General features: G+C 52.8%; 1 protein-coding gene across 3 annotated transcripts in view; it reads right to left on the reverse strand.

Annotated features, from left to right (window-relative positions):
• The window catches only part of JAKMIP1 (janus kinase and microtubule interacting protein 1), a 135,518-nt gene that overhangs the window by 32,027 nt on the left and 90,502 nt on the right, over positions 1 to 12,989 (reverse strand). For all 3 annotated transcript variants that reach the window (XM_036991153.2, XM_036991147.2, XM_036991162.2), the window contains 3 exons: positions 11,782 to 11,928; positions 10,733 to 10,873; positions 9,089 to 9,148 (listed from right to left, as the gene is read on the reverse strand). In XM_036991153.2, coding sequence (XP_036847048.2) covers positions 9,089 to 9,148; positions 10,733 to 10,873; positions 11,782 to 11,928 — 348 coding nt within the window. The remainder of the gene's footprint in view (positions 1 to 9,088; positions 9,149 to 10,732; positions 10,874 to 11,781; positions 11,929 to 12,989) is intronic.

Here is a 12,989-nt window from a genome sequence, read left to right on the forward strand (position 1 = left end):
AGCAGTCAAAGCTCCTCGGTACACATGCAGGTCACCTGCCTGAGCCCCAGGCTCCTCATTTCTCTGAGAAGCCATTCAGCCAACCTTATTTCTCGTAAACACCATTAATTGCAAGGCGTCTGGGGACAGGTCTGTGTGAGCTGTTGTGCCAACTGGCAGTGAGCTGCGGTGCAGGGAGAGCCCAGCCTGGCACACTGATGAAGCCCCAGGAACTATCAGGCCACACACGCTCCAAAGGATCGGGACACAACACCGAGCTGTGACCGCCCACTGTCAGCACTGCGGATCATTCTGGGGGCTAATAGACTCAGTGTCCCATCACCCAGGAGGATTCACTTTTCAGTAGTTCACAGGGCAGGAAGTTAGGTACTCAATCACACGCCCTAACATAGGGCTTTAAATGCAGACATTGCACACGCACTTTGAAAGTACAACTGCCTTGCTAAACAGCCTGTCCCCAGACCCAAGTGGAGCCTCCTTAAGTATGTGGCCCCAGAGACAAAGACTCCCTGGAAGCGTGCTGCTGGAGATTGAATACAAATTACAATCTGGTGACACAAGGCAGCGGATCCACAGCTGTGCAGCCCACACTTCCCACAGCAGCACTCGGTGGCCTGTGGACCACCCAGGAAGACCTTGTGTAACATACGGGTTGGGTTACTTTGTTTTTCCTCTAAGGATTAGTTGTTTTTTTTTAATGACTACATTGCATGGAAGCCAAAATGTACTACAAATGTATGTTTGTTAATAAAAAAAAACACAATAGAAAAAGACATTTTAATACTTAAAGTGAGAATCTGGTGGCTGTCTCTCTTTGAGGACAATCAGTTACTCATGTTTTCAAAACACATGAGAAAATGACAACACCTGCTTCCAAGGAATGAGGAGAGAATCGCTTCTCATTCTCAAAAAAAAAAAAAAAGGGAAAAACATCATTTCCTCTAATGCTGGCTCATAATGGGCTTTTTTTTTTAAAGCGCAGCATGAAAGAAACAGTGGAGTTCTCAGTCTCCTTCATCCTCATATTTTCTGGGCATCTCCTAAGAAAAGATAATTTAAGAGCATACATTTTCATCTCTGCTCATTCCAAGCACATCCTCTATGTAAAGGGGGGCTCACTCCTCCAGACGTCCGTTGCTTTACCCCCAAAGTCGTGCCTTGCTGACTCCTTCCTACAAACCAGTCCAAATATTTTAAATGCAGTTTGGGAAAAAATGACTAAAAAATAAATGTTTCTTTCCCATGTTTACTTCAAATACACAGAGGCGCTAATTTAGGATATCCAATCGGACCTTGAGGAAAAGAGGGGGTGCCTCCAAAACAAACAGCCCCCACCTGACTCCAGCCTCCTCTCTCCTCATCTCACTGTTGTTTCCAACAACTGCTGCCACGGGAAAGAGCCCCAGTCACAGCCACTAACTTGCACAGAACCGCAAACAGTTCCCCAAAGCCGGCTGCTTACCTTCGTGCTTATAGGTCATCTCCTGGCAGCCAGAAAAGTACAGACACACCAGGGCACAGAGACAGAGAAAGAAGGAGAAGTACAGCACGAAAAGGATGTACTCCATGGCCGGGATGCAGCTGCAGGACCCACTAGCCTGTGTGTGTCGGGGGAGCCACGAGCCACATCCCTGACATTGATGTCCAGGCCTCTCTCAAGTCCTAGGAGAAAGTACCAGCTCTTCCCCAAAGCTCTCTTTTCCTCTGCCACTGTCTCTGAGGCTTACTGCAGACCCGTCTGCTGCAGAGTCCTGGGAACAGGGGTGCTCAGGAGATGCACCTTTACGCGCGGGGATGCGAGCTCTAGGGCCGATCCAGGAGCCAGGCTGGGGCACTTTATCACACAGAATGGCTTCCACACTGGTTGATTCTCTCAGGGCTTTCCTCCCGGCCCCCGGCTCCCTCAGCTGCCCTGTTGTCAGTGCCACTCCATAGGCCCAGGTCCCTGGGTGATCACAAGAGCCCCTGGGAAGAGCACGAGCAGCTGTGACAGGAGAAGCCTTCTTCAGGACCAGAGATGCATACGAGGAGGTGCCTTCCGCCTCCCGTGCTTGGGAAATGGCTGTACTGACCCCTGAATACCCCATGTGCATCCGGAGCAGCTAAAGGCATTGGCTTCTCAGAACCCCCTCCTTCAACATTTGTTTTACCATTTTTATAGACTGACACAAACACTCCCCAACAGAAAAACAGCAGTGGGACCAGCCTTCAGTGCCCCGCCCATTTCTCATAGAAGCTTCTCTAGACATCACCTCAAAGGTAAAAAGCCCATATTGGAAAAGAATAGACAGATTTTACCATAAAAGAATAAAATCTCCTGTACTTTGATAGATATTAAAGCAACATCAAAAGGCAAAGTGTAAATTATAAAAGAAAAAATACATATAGCCAAGCTCATATATATATATATATTGCAACTTTCATAATACTTGATACTCTGTGCCTTTCAAAGCATCCATGATATGAGCTTGTGTAACCATATCATGCTGTTCGATTCAGTACTAAGTGTTTCCAAGTGAGTGCCCCCAGCAGAGGTCGGACTGGTTAAGGGATGAGCTGAGACCAAGCTGAGCCAAGCAGCACCAGCCTGGGCCTTTTGCTGGGAACACTGAGAAGGAAAGATGCCCTCTTACCACAGAGGCTGCTAGGCATGCACACAGCTGACCTGGAGCTGCTGAAGCTGTTCAGGCTACATGAGGAGAGCCTGCTTGATAAAGAGCCAGCCCAGAGGAAAGCAGAGTCAAAAGATTCAGAGACACAGGTTTCTGACAATTTGGGTAAGTAGCTAGATCCAGCCATGCCTGAAGCTGGACACCTCTAGACTTCTCAGTCACACAAATTTCTTTCTTTGCTTAAACGACTTTGATTTTTTGAAACCAGCAGTAGAAAGAATCTTGGCTAATGGAGGAGTGGGAAGTAATCCTAGAAACCAAGCCGTCTGCAGGCTCTTGGGCTCTGGGACTGGCCTAAAGGCTGATTTCTCCCCAAGCTGCTTTGCATCTGGACCTTCAAGAAAAGCCAAAGACAGTTTTTGCCTGGCAAATGGATTCCTGGCTCTGTGGAAACCCTGAGATGTACCCCTTTGGGCTGGCTGCTGGACCGACTTAGACCCCCAAGCCTGAAGCTCCTCAGGAGTGGAGACACCCCACTATGCCCCACCATCTGACATTCGTCATGGTCAAGGCAGATGCTCCACAGAGAATGAATGACACAAGGTTAGGGGGCTGGGAGGAGCTGAGAGCCACACTGTCTTGGCCTTCACCACTGAGCCCTCAGTGGACACGAGTAGCCACAGGCCCTGCGCTGGTTCAGGCAGAGCAGGATGTCTCATGACAATGACCTTTGCTTTTTCCCCAGCACCTGACCCAGAGAGCCCGACTGGGGAGCCCAGGCTGGATTCCGGCACTGCTCCCTGGGTTGCCGGCCAGAGCATGTGACCCCCATCATCCCTCCCTCAACCTCAGGCATCTCACGAGACCCCCAGCACTGAGCCCCATGGGAGCAGGTGAGGAACTGACAGTAAGATGCTATACCATGCGCCATGACAGAAGGGGCAGGTGGCTGAGGAGCCCAGAGAAAGGGGTCCAACCCCGTGGGAGGAGTGAAGGCTCCGAGGAAAAGGACAGCAAAGCCAAACTTGAAGGAGTGGGGGCAGCAAGCAGAGAAGTGCAGGGCGCTGGCCCAAGTGGGGGTCTGGAGAGGAGGCAGCCCGGCAGGTGCAGGGATGGGAGCCAGGCTCTGCAGGAGGGGAATAAAGCAGGTGAGCGGGGCTGCATCCCAGAGGCCTTGAGGGCCTGGCCAAGGAGCTCCAACTTCACGTCCTGGGGAATGCAGAGCCGGCAGAGGGTTTACGGGAAGATGCTGCAGGCAGGGGAGCAGCCAGGGAGCCGGTTCAGTGATCCCAGGACAAGCAGACAAGGGCCTAAAGGAAGGCAGTTCAGACAGGCAGGGGAGCAGAGGCCGGGAGGGACAGGCCTGGAATCAGGGAGACTTGCTTCAGGTCCCTCCTCACTGGGCCTGGGGTGCCCCCCGCAATCCCAGGCAGGGGGCCCAGGACCTGCAGACCTGCCCCAGCCAGCTCCTCTCCCTCCCGAGGACTGAGGCTCCCCCGCACGCTCACTCCCAGGACGGGGGTTTCCTGCCCCGTTTGGACACATTGCCTGGAACCACCATAACTTCCTGTCCCTTCCAAAGTCTTCAGGGGTGACCTGGATGTCCCCTTGGCCGTTGCCATGCCAGATGAAGTACCCTGAGCAGGCTCTGTTCTCCGGCTTCCCGGCACTGCCCAGGCCGGGATCCTACAGACCGTGTGCGTGGCTGTGCTGCTCAGCTGCACGGGTGAAGCCCAGGACACAGGCCCTGTGTCCTCACAATTGCCTCCAGGACCCAGATCTTCCCCCGAGTGCTTTACCAAAGGGCCCACGAGCCCAGCCCCTGGGGGCCTCACGTGCTCCTGCTATGGGACTCAGCCACCTACCTGGTTGTGGAGGAGGGGACAGGTGACGGGGACACTGCCCAGCTTATGGAACAAGCCCTTGTCCCTTTCAGGAAATGTATACCCAGCAAAATCCCTCAGCTGCCTGCCACCCACAGGGCCACGCAGACAGGCAGGACTCGGACAAACAATATTCATTCCCTCAGCTGACGTCACGAGCCAGCTGTAGGCGGCGCGGTGCTGGGAGCTGCACGTAGATGGATAAACAAGGCGCGACGCAGCCCTCACCTCACTCAGAGGCTGATGACAGGGTCATGGGGAAGGGCTGTTCAGGGCTAAAGTCAAGTGGAAACAACCATAAAGAGAAAACAAGATCCTTTAGCTTCTTCAAAAAGGAAACTGTGTGCACCTGACGAAACGTGCTGGGGCGTCCCGGCCAGGTGAGGGCAGTGCCCCTTTCCACCAGGCAGCAGGCTTGGCCCTGGGGGGTGCAGGGGCAACTCTGGAAAGACCCTAAGTGTCCTTTCAGAATGGATGCAGGACCCACTGACCAGCAGTGACCTGCCAGAAGCTCCACAGGCACCAGCCACTTCCCAGTGACAACAGAGCAGCATGCATTGGGGAGGTGGGGACTGCAGCACTGGGGCCTGGGGTCAAGGCAGGGCCGACCCTCCTGGTGGCGCTTTGATTCCCAGGGATCCTCCCAACCAGCCCCGGAAGGGGAGCAAGTGTCCTGAGACTTTGGAGGCCTTTCCTCCCTGCTGCCTGAGGCTGCCCGTAACACGGAGGACAGGCGTTAGACTGGGAGGGCCTGGGAATCTGCACTGGACGGGCCTGCCAAAGGGGAGAAGTTGATTTATGGTGAGGGGAGAAGGAGAAACTGTAACTTACTGATCCTGATGGCATTGAACCCCGTGGATGCGATACTCGTGTTAAGAACCAGGAAATCGATGTTCCCAGAGATCACTGCCACATGGCTCGGAGCTGGGTCGGACTCCCAGGTGGCTGCAGGCTACACTTTCTCATCAGGACCCCAATTCCACTTCCGCCAAGGTGTGGGAGCAAACTGTACTCGTTCTAGCCATTGCTCGCGTGCTCAACTCTCTCCCGAGACAACTGTCTGTGGCTAGATAGCAAGTTTTGAAGGCAGCTGATGCAATACCAGTGAGGGGCTGTCTGGATTAGGCCCGATGCCAGCCCTTGCACAGAGAAGTCCCCTCCCCAGACAGGGCCTGAGAACTGGTTAGGGTCTTTCTCCTGCAACCCCTCACTGGGGGCTGAACTAGTAGGGACCCAGGCAGAGTCGGCCAATGGCAGCCTTGCCTCCGGAAGCCCAGTGAGGCAGGACCAGCCACCCCCTCAGGGATGTGAATGCCCCCTGGAGTTTGAGGGCTCTCATCTTCAACAAACTGCAGTGTGGGTGTGGAACTGGAGAAGCCCCTTCACGGGGGACCTGCAGAGTCCAAGAGGCATGCAATAGCCAGAGGACACAGATGGGCTGTCAGACTTCTGGAAAATTCTGGAACCTTCAATGCATTCAGTGTGATACTCTGTTAAGCAGAGACCTTGACGAGGCGGTAAAGTGCATGGATGCACAGGGAACAGACGATGGAGGCATTTGCGGGGAAACAGAACTACGGAATCTATGAGGCCTGTGGAGGAGCTGAAAGGGAAGCTGGATGGAACCCCCACACGTGAGAGGCGGCCCTGGGGGACTGCGGACCTGCTCAGGTCCCTGATGGATCCATACATTCCAGCCCATCTGGCCCCAGACAATGCCAGGATAGAATAGGAGCATGGGCAGAAAGCTGTTCTGCACTGAATCTTGATACAAAAGGGAAGATGCCAGGGTTTACAGCAACAGTGAGACAGACCCCAAGCCAGGGCAGGGGCGCCCTCACGGAGATTCCCAAACTCCACGTCTAGTGGCATTGGACTATGTCAATCACAGTGACCAAACATACGCAGCCCTCTGGGATGATGCCGTGTTGTGCAAGTGCATTTTTCCGGTGAAAGCAATTTGTTTACTCAGTCAGCAAGGCTTCAGGGATGCCTCCTCTATGCAGGCAGTGAACAGGACACGGCAAGAAGCGCACGGGCGCTGCCCTCCTTGCCTGCCACACACGAGAGCCTAGCAGGTCCCCAGTCAGCTCCGGGCCTCTGTAAAGTTCTCTCCCCATAAACACTCAGGAGGCAGGAGAAGGGAAAACAAAATCTTTTCTTAGTCCAGGCATTCTGATACAGGTTTGAAAAAATACAGTCATGGCCCAATAGTGGGTTTTCCAAAAACCCTACCCAGAAGCTTTATGGGACAAACTAAGAGCTTTAGATTGTTGCTTTTTAAACAAATGTCCCATGGTGAAAATGGCCCTCACAGACATTCCTGGCAGCTGTACAGCAGAGGGGGGCATATGCTCCCCATCAAAGCCTTCACCCTCTTGTCCCCATTTCAGCTTCCGGGAACCTATCCAGGGAGTGATCCAGGCTACCGATGACACAGGACAAAAGGAGTGTGTGGTGGCAACGTTTTAAGAAAGCAGAAAGTCTAACAATAGGGAAGGGGTGGTCACCTAATGAGATGTCAACACTCGGGCACTAAAGCGGGAGCAGTGCAGAAAGAGCTGTCTCCTGAGCACAGACACACCTATCCCAGCGTTACTCAAACCTGTGAGGCGCGGAAGGCAACCAGGCCCGACAGACATAGAACGTAAACAACGCTATGGCCCATCTACTCCACGGATTATGTAGCCATAAAAATTTGTATTTATGATGACAGCACTGTAACACGGATAAATGCTTTATAGTACAATGTTAGGTAAAATGCCAGGATGCGAAAGTGTGTCCAGCAGTTACAGTTGGATTATGAAGGCAAGGGAACAGCAGAACGCGGATGGGGTGCGGAGAGGGCACTGCATTAAAATACTGACCCTGTTACATGGGGAGGGACTGCTGGGGTGGGGGTAATCACGGTCCATTTCCCAGGCAGTCTGTAGTGCAGTTATAAAGCTTCCATCATAAAAATATGTATTTAAACAAGTTCTGCTGAGCCACTTCCCATTTCTAGGTTTCTAATGTCAGTGCGTAGAGATCAGTACCTTGTTCAGCTTGACTCGGTGGTACAAGCTTGGGCCTTGGAGCACCAGAGGGGTTTGAATCTCAGTCTTGTCAATTTACTTTGTCCCTCTGAGTTATTTCTATATTGTGTATTCAGATGCTTTCTGTTCCATAAAATGCACAGGGTGACACCTACACAGGGTTGCTACGAGGATTAAATGAGATGGTATAAATACCCACTTAGCCAAATGTCCAAATTTGACCTCCAGATATATGGTATTTGGCCCACAGTGCATTATAAACATCTGCCCCAGCATTTAAAATTCTCGGGTTTTACACAGAGCAAGGTATTATGGGTTGACTTGGGTCCCCCTCAAAAGGTCTACAGAAGTCTACCCCCCATACTGCAGAATGTGATCGTATTTGAAAATAAGGTCTGTACAGAAAGGTCATACTGGAGTGGGGTGGACCTGATCCATTATGATGGTGTCTTGATAAGAAGATGGCCACATGCAGACAGGGACACACAGAGAAAATGGCATGTGACCCTGAAAGCAGGGGTCAGAGTTACGCAGCTGCAACACAAAGAAAGTCACCAGAACCAGGAAGAGGCCAGGAGGGAACCGCTACAGGGTTCAGAGGGAGCGCAGCCCCACCGACACCCTGATTTTGGACTTCCAACCTCCAAAACTATGAGGCAGCAAATGTCTATTGCCTTCAGCCTCCCAGTTCATGGCGCTTTGGAACAGCAGCCCTAGGATACAAATGCATAAGGGTTTCCACTTCTCTTGGAAGACTGAACTATCTGACACCATCTGGCTCACTGTCTTACAGCAACTGATATTTAGGGTCCAGTTTGCCACAGTCCCCACCACTCCCTGCTGTCACCCTGATGCTGAAGCCATATGTCTGTGGCCATTCAGTATCACATCTACACTTCTGTTTTTCATTAGAGAAGAGAAATAGATCTCTGTAACCCTATCTCTATCAAAAGATAAGCCAAGGGGGTATCTGGTTCAATAAAAAAGAGCAGGCCCACATATTTGTGGCAGTGAAAAACAATGTTTATGCATTTAAGTGCAAACTAAGTCTTTTTTTATACCTGCCCTAATTTGCTCTTTTCTAGTCCAGGTTGGTCCTGGGGGTGTCTGAGCTTTCCAGGCCCAGCTCTGTTCTCTCTGCCAGGACATTTGGATACTGTCTCTATAAAAACACATTTTGCAAAAAGAATACTCTTCTACATTATTCCAGAAAATCTCAAAGCTACTGATTTTTCAAAACAGAGTATATAACATGTTGTAAACCAAGCCTGAGTGTCCTTTAAATCCTTCAAAAGGTCTAAGTATTTATGTTTTTAATTTTGGTGAGAAGTCCCTGAAGCCTAAATATAGAATTACCCTTAAGTTTTCCATGAGTAAATTATAACAACCAGGTCCATGCCATAATTTCTGTTGCTTTGAGAGCTGGAAATAACAAGTTTTTTAACCATCAAACATGCAGAAATGTGAGTGTCTCTGCTCCCAGACCCCTCTATGGATTGCTAGCCTCTCCCCTCTCCCCGGACCACGTGCCCTGCAGATCCTAGGCAAACAGGCTCACCTTGGGGGGCTTCAGGTTTTTCCCACGTTGTCTTTTGGAGCGCAAGAGCCGTTCTCTCTCCTAGAAGGAAACACAACTGTTGGCATTTCCAGCCAGCCTCATGTTACACCAAGCAGCCCAGCTGGTGCTCCAAGCGCTGACAGAGCTGCTGAGCACTGGGCCCAGGTTAGCCCGGGCTCTGCACACCCAAGTGATGGCTGCTTCTTAGAACCGAGAGCTATGGAGCTGTATCATTTACTGAAGTCCTTAACTGGACTTGGCCTGTTCTAGAAAAAAGGCCAGAATTTGCCAGTCCCATTAAACTTCAGCTGGTCTGCTTTGGGGGCGGGAAGCTGTGAATCCCTAGGCAGTGTTGACCAGATGTCTGCTCTGTTGGTGACCACAGCAGAGAATGAAAGGCTTGTGGCTTTGAGCTCAAACAGAGGCGGGGCCAAACCCCCATGGGTCTCCTCCTAGCTGGGGAATGGGTTCACTTCTCTGATCCCCAGGTTCTTCCTTGCTATCTGGGGCTGGAACCTGCAGTACTTCCTGAAGGAAAAAACAAGAGACTGTGGGTGCCTGGTGGCTGCTGACAGTAGAAAGAGCATCTGAAGGGTAGTAGCAGGAGGAGCCGCATTCTGCCCAGGACAAAACCAGCAAATTCTCTCCTTTCTAATCAAGTCTTGCTTTTCCCTTTGGCTGCCAGGAAACTCAGACAAATCTGGTGCCTGGCTACAGCCCTTAAGGTCCACCCAGTTGTCCCTCTGGATCCTGACTGATGCTGCTATCTACTTATCTACTTTCTCTCGTCTTACTGGTTTATCAGCCCTCCTCTAACTATACCCTTGTTATAGTGTGTTTTTTTTTTCATCTTATGTTGCATCAAGTCTTTTGTGTAATGAAGGAAGGTAGATAAATGGATGGAAGGAAGGAAGGAGGGAGGGAGGGAGGGAGGGAAGGAAGGAGTTAAAGAGATAGATAGGCAAGCAAAGTGACTTTGACAATTAGAATCAAAGCCTTTTCTAGAATTTTGATCCCTGGCTTATCTACTCTTTCAAGACCCATGGATGGAACCATCAATTTCCTGTTGGGCAAGTAGAAAACACTTTTCTCCTACGATCCATCTGAAGTTCAGTAGGGATGCTCCCTCACTGGTACCTAAGCTCCTTTCGCAGGGAACTACAGGAATTCTCTGGATACAGCGCTCCATCCACTTAAGACATACTTACCACTCCCCTTAATCTTACACACACACACATGCACACACAGAGTCTTAGCAAGCCCTTCAAATTCTAGTCTGATGATAAGGTTCAGGTTTCAAGTTCATGGTCTGCAACAACTAAGCTAAAACAAAAAAATTAAACTTCCCAGAGACAGATCACACCCACTCTGTAAAGGCCACAAGACTCATTCTCAAAGCTGAGGCTGCTGCCTAACAGCAGCACACCAGGGAGAAGAGCCGAGGCAAAGAGCAGCCATGGAAACTGCCCCCAGGCACCAGCAAGGTCACTGAGACGAAGCCGGGCTGCCTCCGGCAGAAGAAAGCAGGGAGGCACCCATGAGGATGGACTCGGGAGACCCCCTGCACTTGGGCAGTGTCTCCCTGAGGCTGTGATGCCATTCCTGACACTGGGTCACTTGGCAAGCCATCGAGTGTAGACGTACCAGTGAAAGGTCCTCAATGACGTGCTGTTGCTCCAGCACCTGCAGCCGCAGGAACTCAATCTCCTGCTCATCCCTCGTCAGGCTGAGGTCGTTCAAGGAAGTGTGGCGCTTCAGGGAGGCCTGTGCAGACAGCTTTTCTTTCTGCAGCCAAAGGGGAGAGAGCGCTGCAGGGCCACGCATCCCACAGCGTGTGTGAGGACCCACTGTGCATCAGGGTGGGCGCCAGGACATGGAAGGAAGGGCAGAGGGGTGACAGCCACCTAGTCCCCAGGCTGGAGGAGGGGACGGCTGCAGACCAGAATGCAGCCCGAGGCGCAGCTGACATGGCCCCCTGCCCGGAAAGGGTGGGTAGGCAGTGGGGGTGGGAGGCCTTGGCAGCGGGGAGGTGAGCAGGCCATGAGCTGTAATCACACACCTGGACCCACAGGGGCACAGGGGAAAGGCGTCCCATCTCTCAAAGCCTCAGCAGTCAAGTGGGGGTGAGCCACAGGGCTCTGGACAATGCACCTCAGTGTAGTCTATCTGCCACCAGCCCCAGGGCGCCACCCTGGCCACAAAGACCCATCACTGCTGTGAAAGCAAATATAAACCCCTTATGCACAGGGGCACACACCGTCATGGGGTCACCGACTGAGCTTCCAGAAGGAGCCGGCTGTTCCGCGAGGCCCTTCTCTGCTGTTTATCCTGCCTCTCGAAAACCCCATTGGCTGCAGACATTTTCACTGATCATTTTGATATTTTCATTCCCATTTTACGGGTGAAGACCCTGAGGCGCAGAGGGAATGCAGTGTGTGCCTGAGTGCACAGGGGCGGCAATCAGAGCTGAGGGGCAGACGAGCTACCTGGTGTCACCTGGCGGGGTCCCTCCAGGCAGCAGCCCTGTACAGTCCAGAGAAGCAGACAGGAGGGACGGGTGCAGACAGACGGCTCATGAGCTTCCCGGCGGAGGTGATGGGAGCGTCCCAGGGAACGCGGAGGGCGAGGGGCGGGGCGGAGAATCCCAGCAGAGACAGAATTCCAGGGCTGGTGCGCAGCAGCCAACGACTTACCATCTCCACGTTTTCCCTCGTGAGGTTCTTGATTTTCTCCTCCATCCTCTGGATGCTGTGCAGCAGATCCTCATTCTTCTTGTTCATCCGCTTGTTCTTCTCCACAAGGGGCTTCAGCTGGATCTCAGTCTCACGGGAGCGTTTGAGCTACGATCGGAAAGACACAGAGGCCAGGCGGCCGTGAGGCCCAGCGGACTGCTGACGTCCCAGCGCAGAGGCCCACGGAGATCTGACCGGGCCTTCCTCAGACCATTGCTAGATGGTGCAAACACCAAAAGGTGCCCACAGGCCCCTGGCTTCCCAACCGTGTCCCACTGGGGCCTCCAAGGGCCTTGGGTAAGGTGGGGTGGGGGGAGCTGCTGCCCCACCAGTGAGGCCACGGACCCGCCTCCAGGTGACCTGCTGGCAAGCGACTTGTGCCGTGTGCCCTGGTCACACTTCCTTCACCTCTGGGCACACTCCCGCTACCTAGCTACTCCTGGCCACCTGTCCTCCCCAGGTGCAGATGCAGCAGAAAGCACGACACTCTTCAGGCAACAGGTAACACCTGAGCCCCCCAGTGCCAGGCTCAGTGCTGGGGGCACAGAGTTCACTGGGGCAGTATTTGCCCGCTGGGACGCTCCAAGTCCCTCTGACGGGTGGGGTGTCCTTCCTCTCTCATCTGATCAGCATCAGGGGGGCCCTCTTGTGCCTGGGTGCCACGCTGGGGGCTGGGTCAAAGGGATGCCATGACGGATGCCCGTCCAACAGATGGGGGAAGAGGGCACAGGCAGTAATGAGGGAATAACACAGTGAGATGGGTGTGGGTGGACGTTTCATGGGGAGCCACATGTCCAGAGGTCAGCACAGCCAAGGACACGGCTGTTGGTACAGCTACCCTCAGCGCAGCGGGAACCCAGAGAGCGTGGTGGGCAGAGAAGCGGTGGGGGACATGACGCCCGATCTAGGGAGCTGGAGAGCCCTGAGCACTCTGTGGCTGGGCCTGACTTCCAGAACAATCCCTCACTCTGCTGTGTGGAGGCCAGTCCAGTGAGACAGAGATGTGAGAAATGACAGCAGACGGAGGTCAGCAGGGGAGCAGGGACCAGGGAGCCTGCACACTCAGAGGCGCCCCTTTTCCATCTGAGGATAGCGTCCTCGGGGACACGTTCATTTTCTAGCTGCATGACCATCACCAAGTCCTCAGCCTCAGTTTCATCATCTATAAA

The sequence above is a fragment of the Manis javanica genome, chromosome 5 (assembly GCF_040802235.1).
Source record: "Manis javanica isolate MJ-LG chromosome 5, MJ_LKY, whole genome shotgun sequence".
NCBI classification, from domain to species: domain Eukaryota; kingdom Metazoa; phylum Chordata; class Mammalia; order Pholidota; family Manidae; genus Manis; species Manis javanica.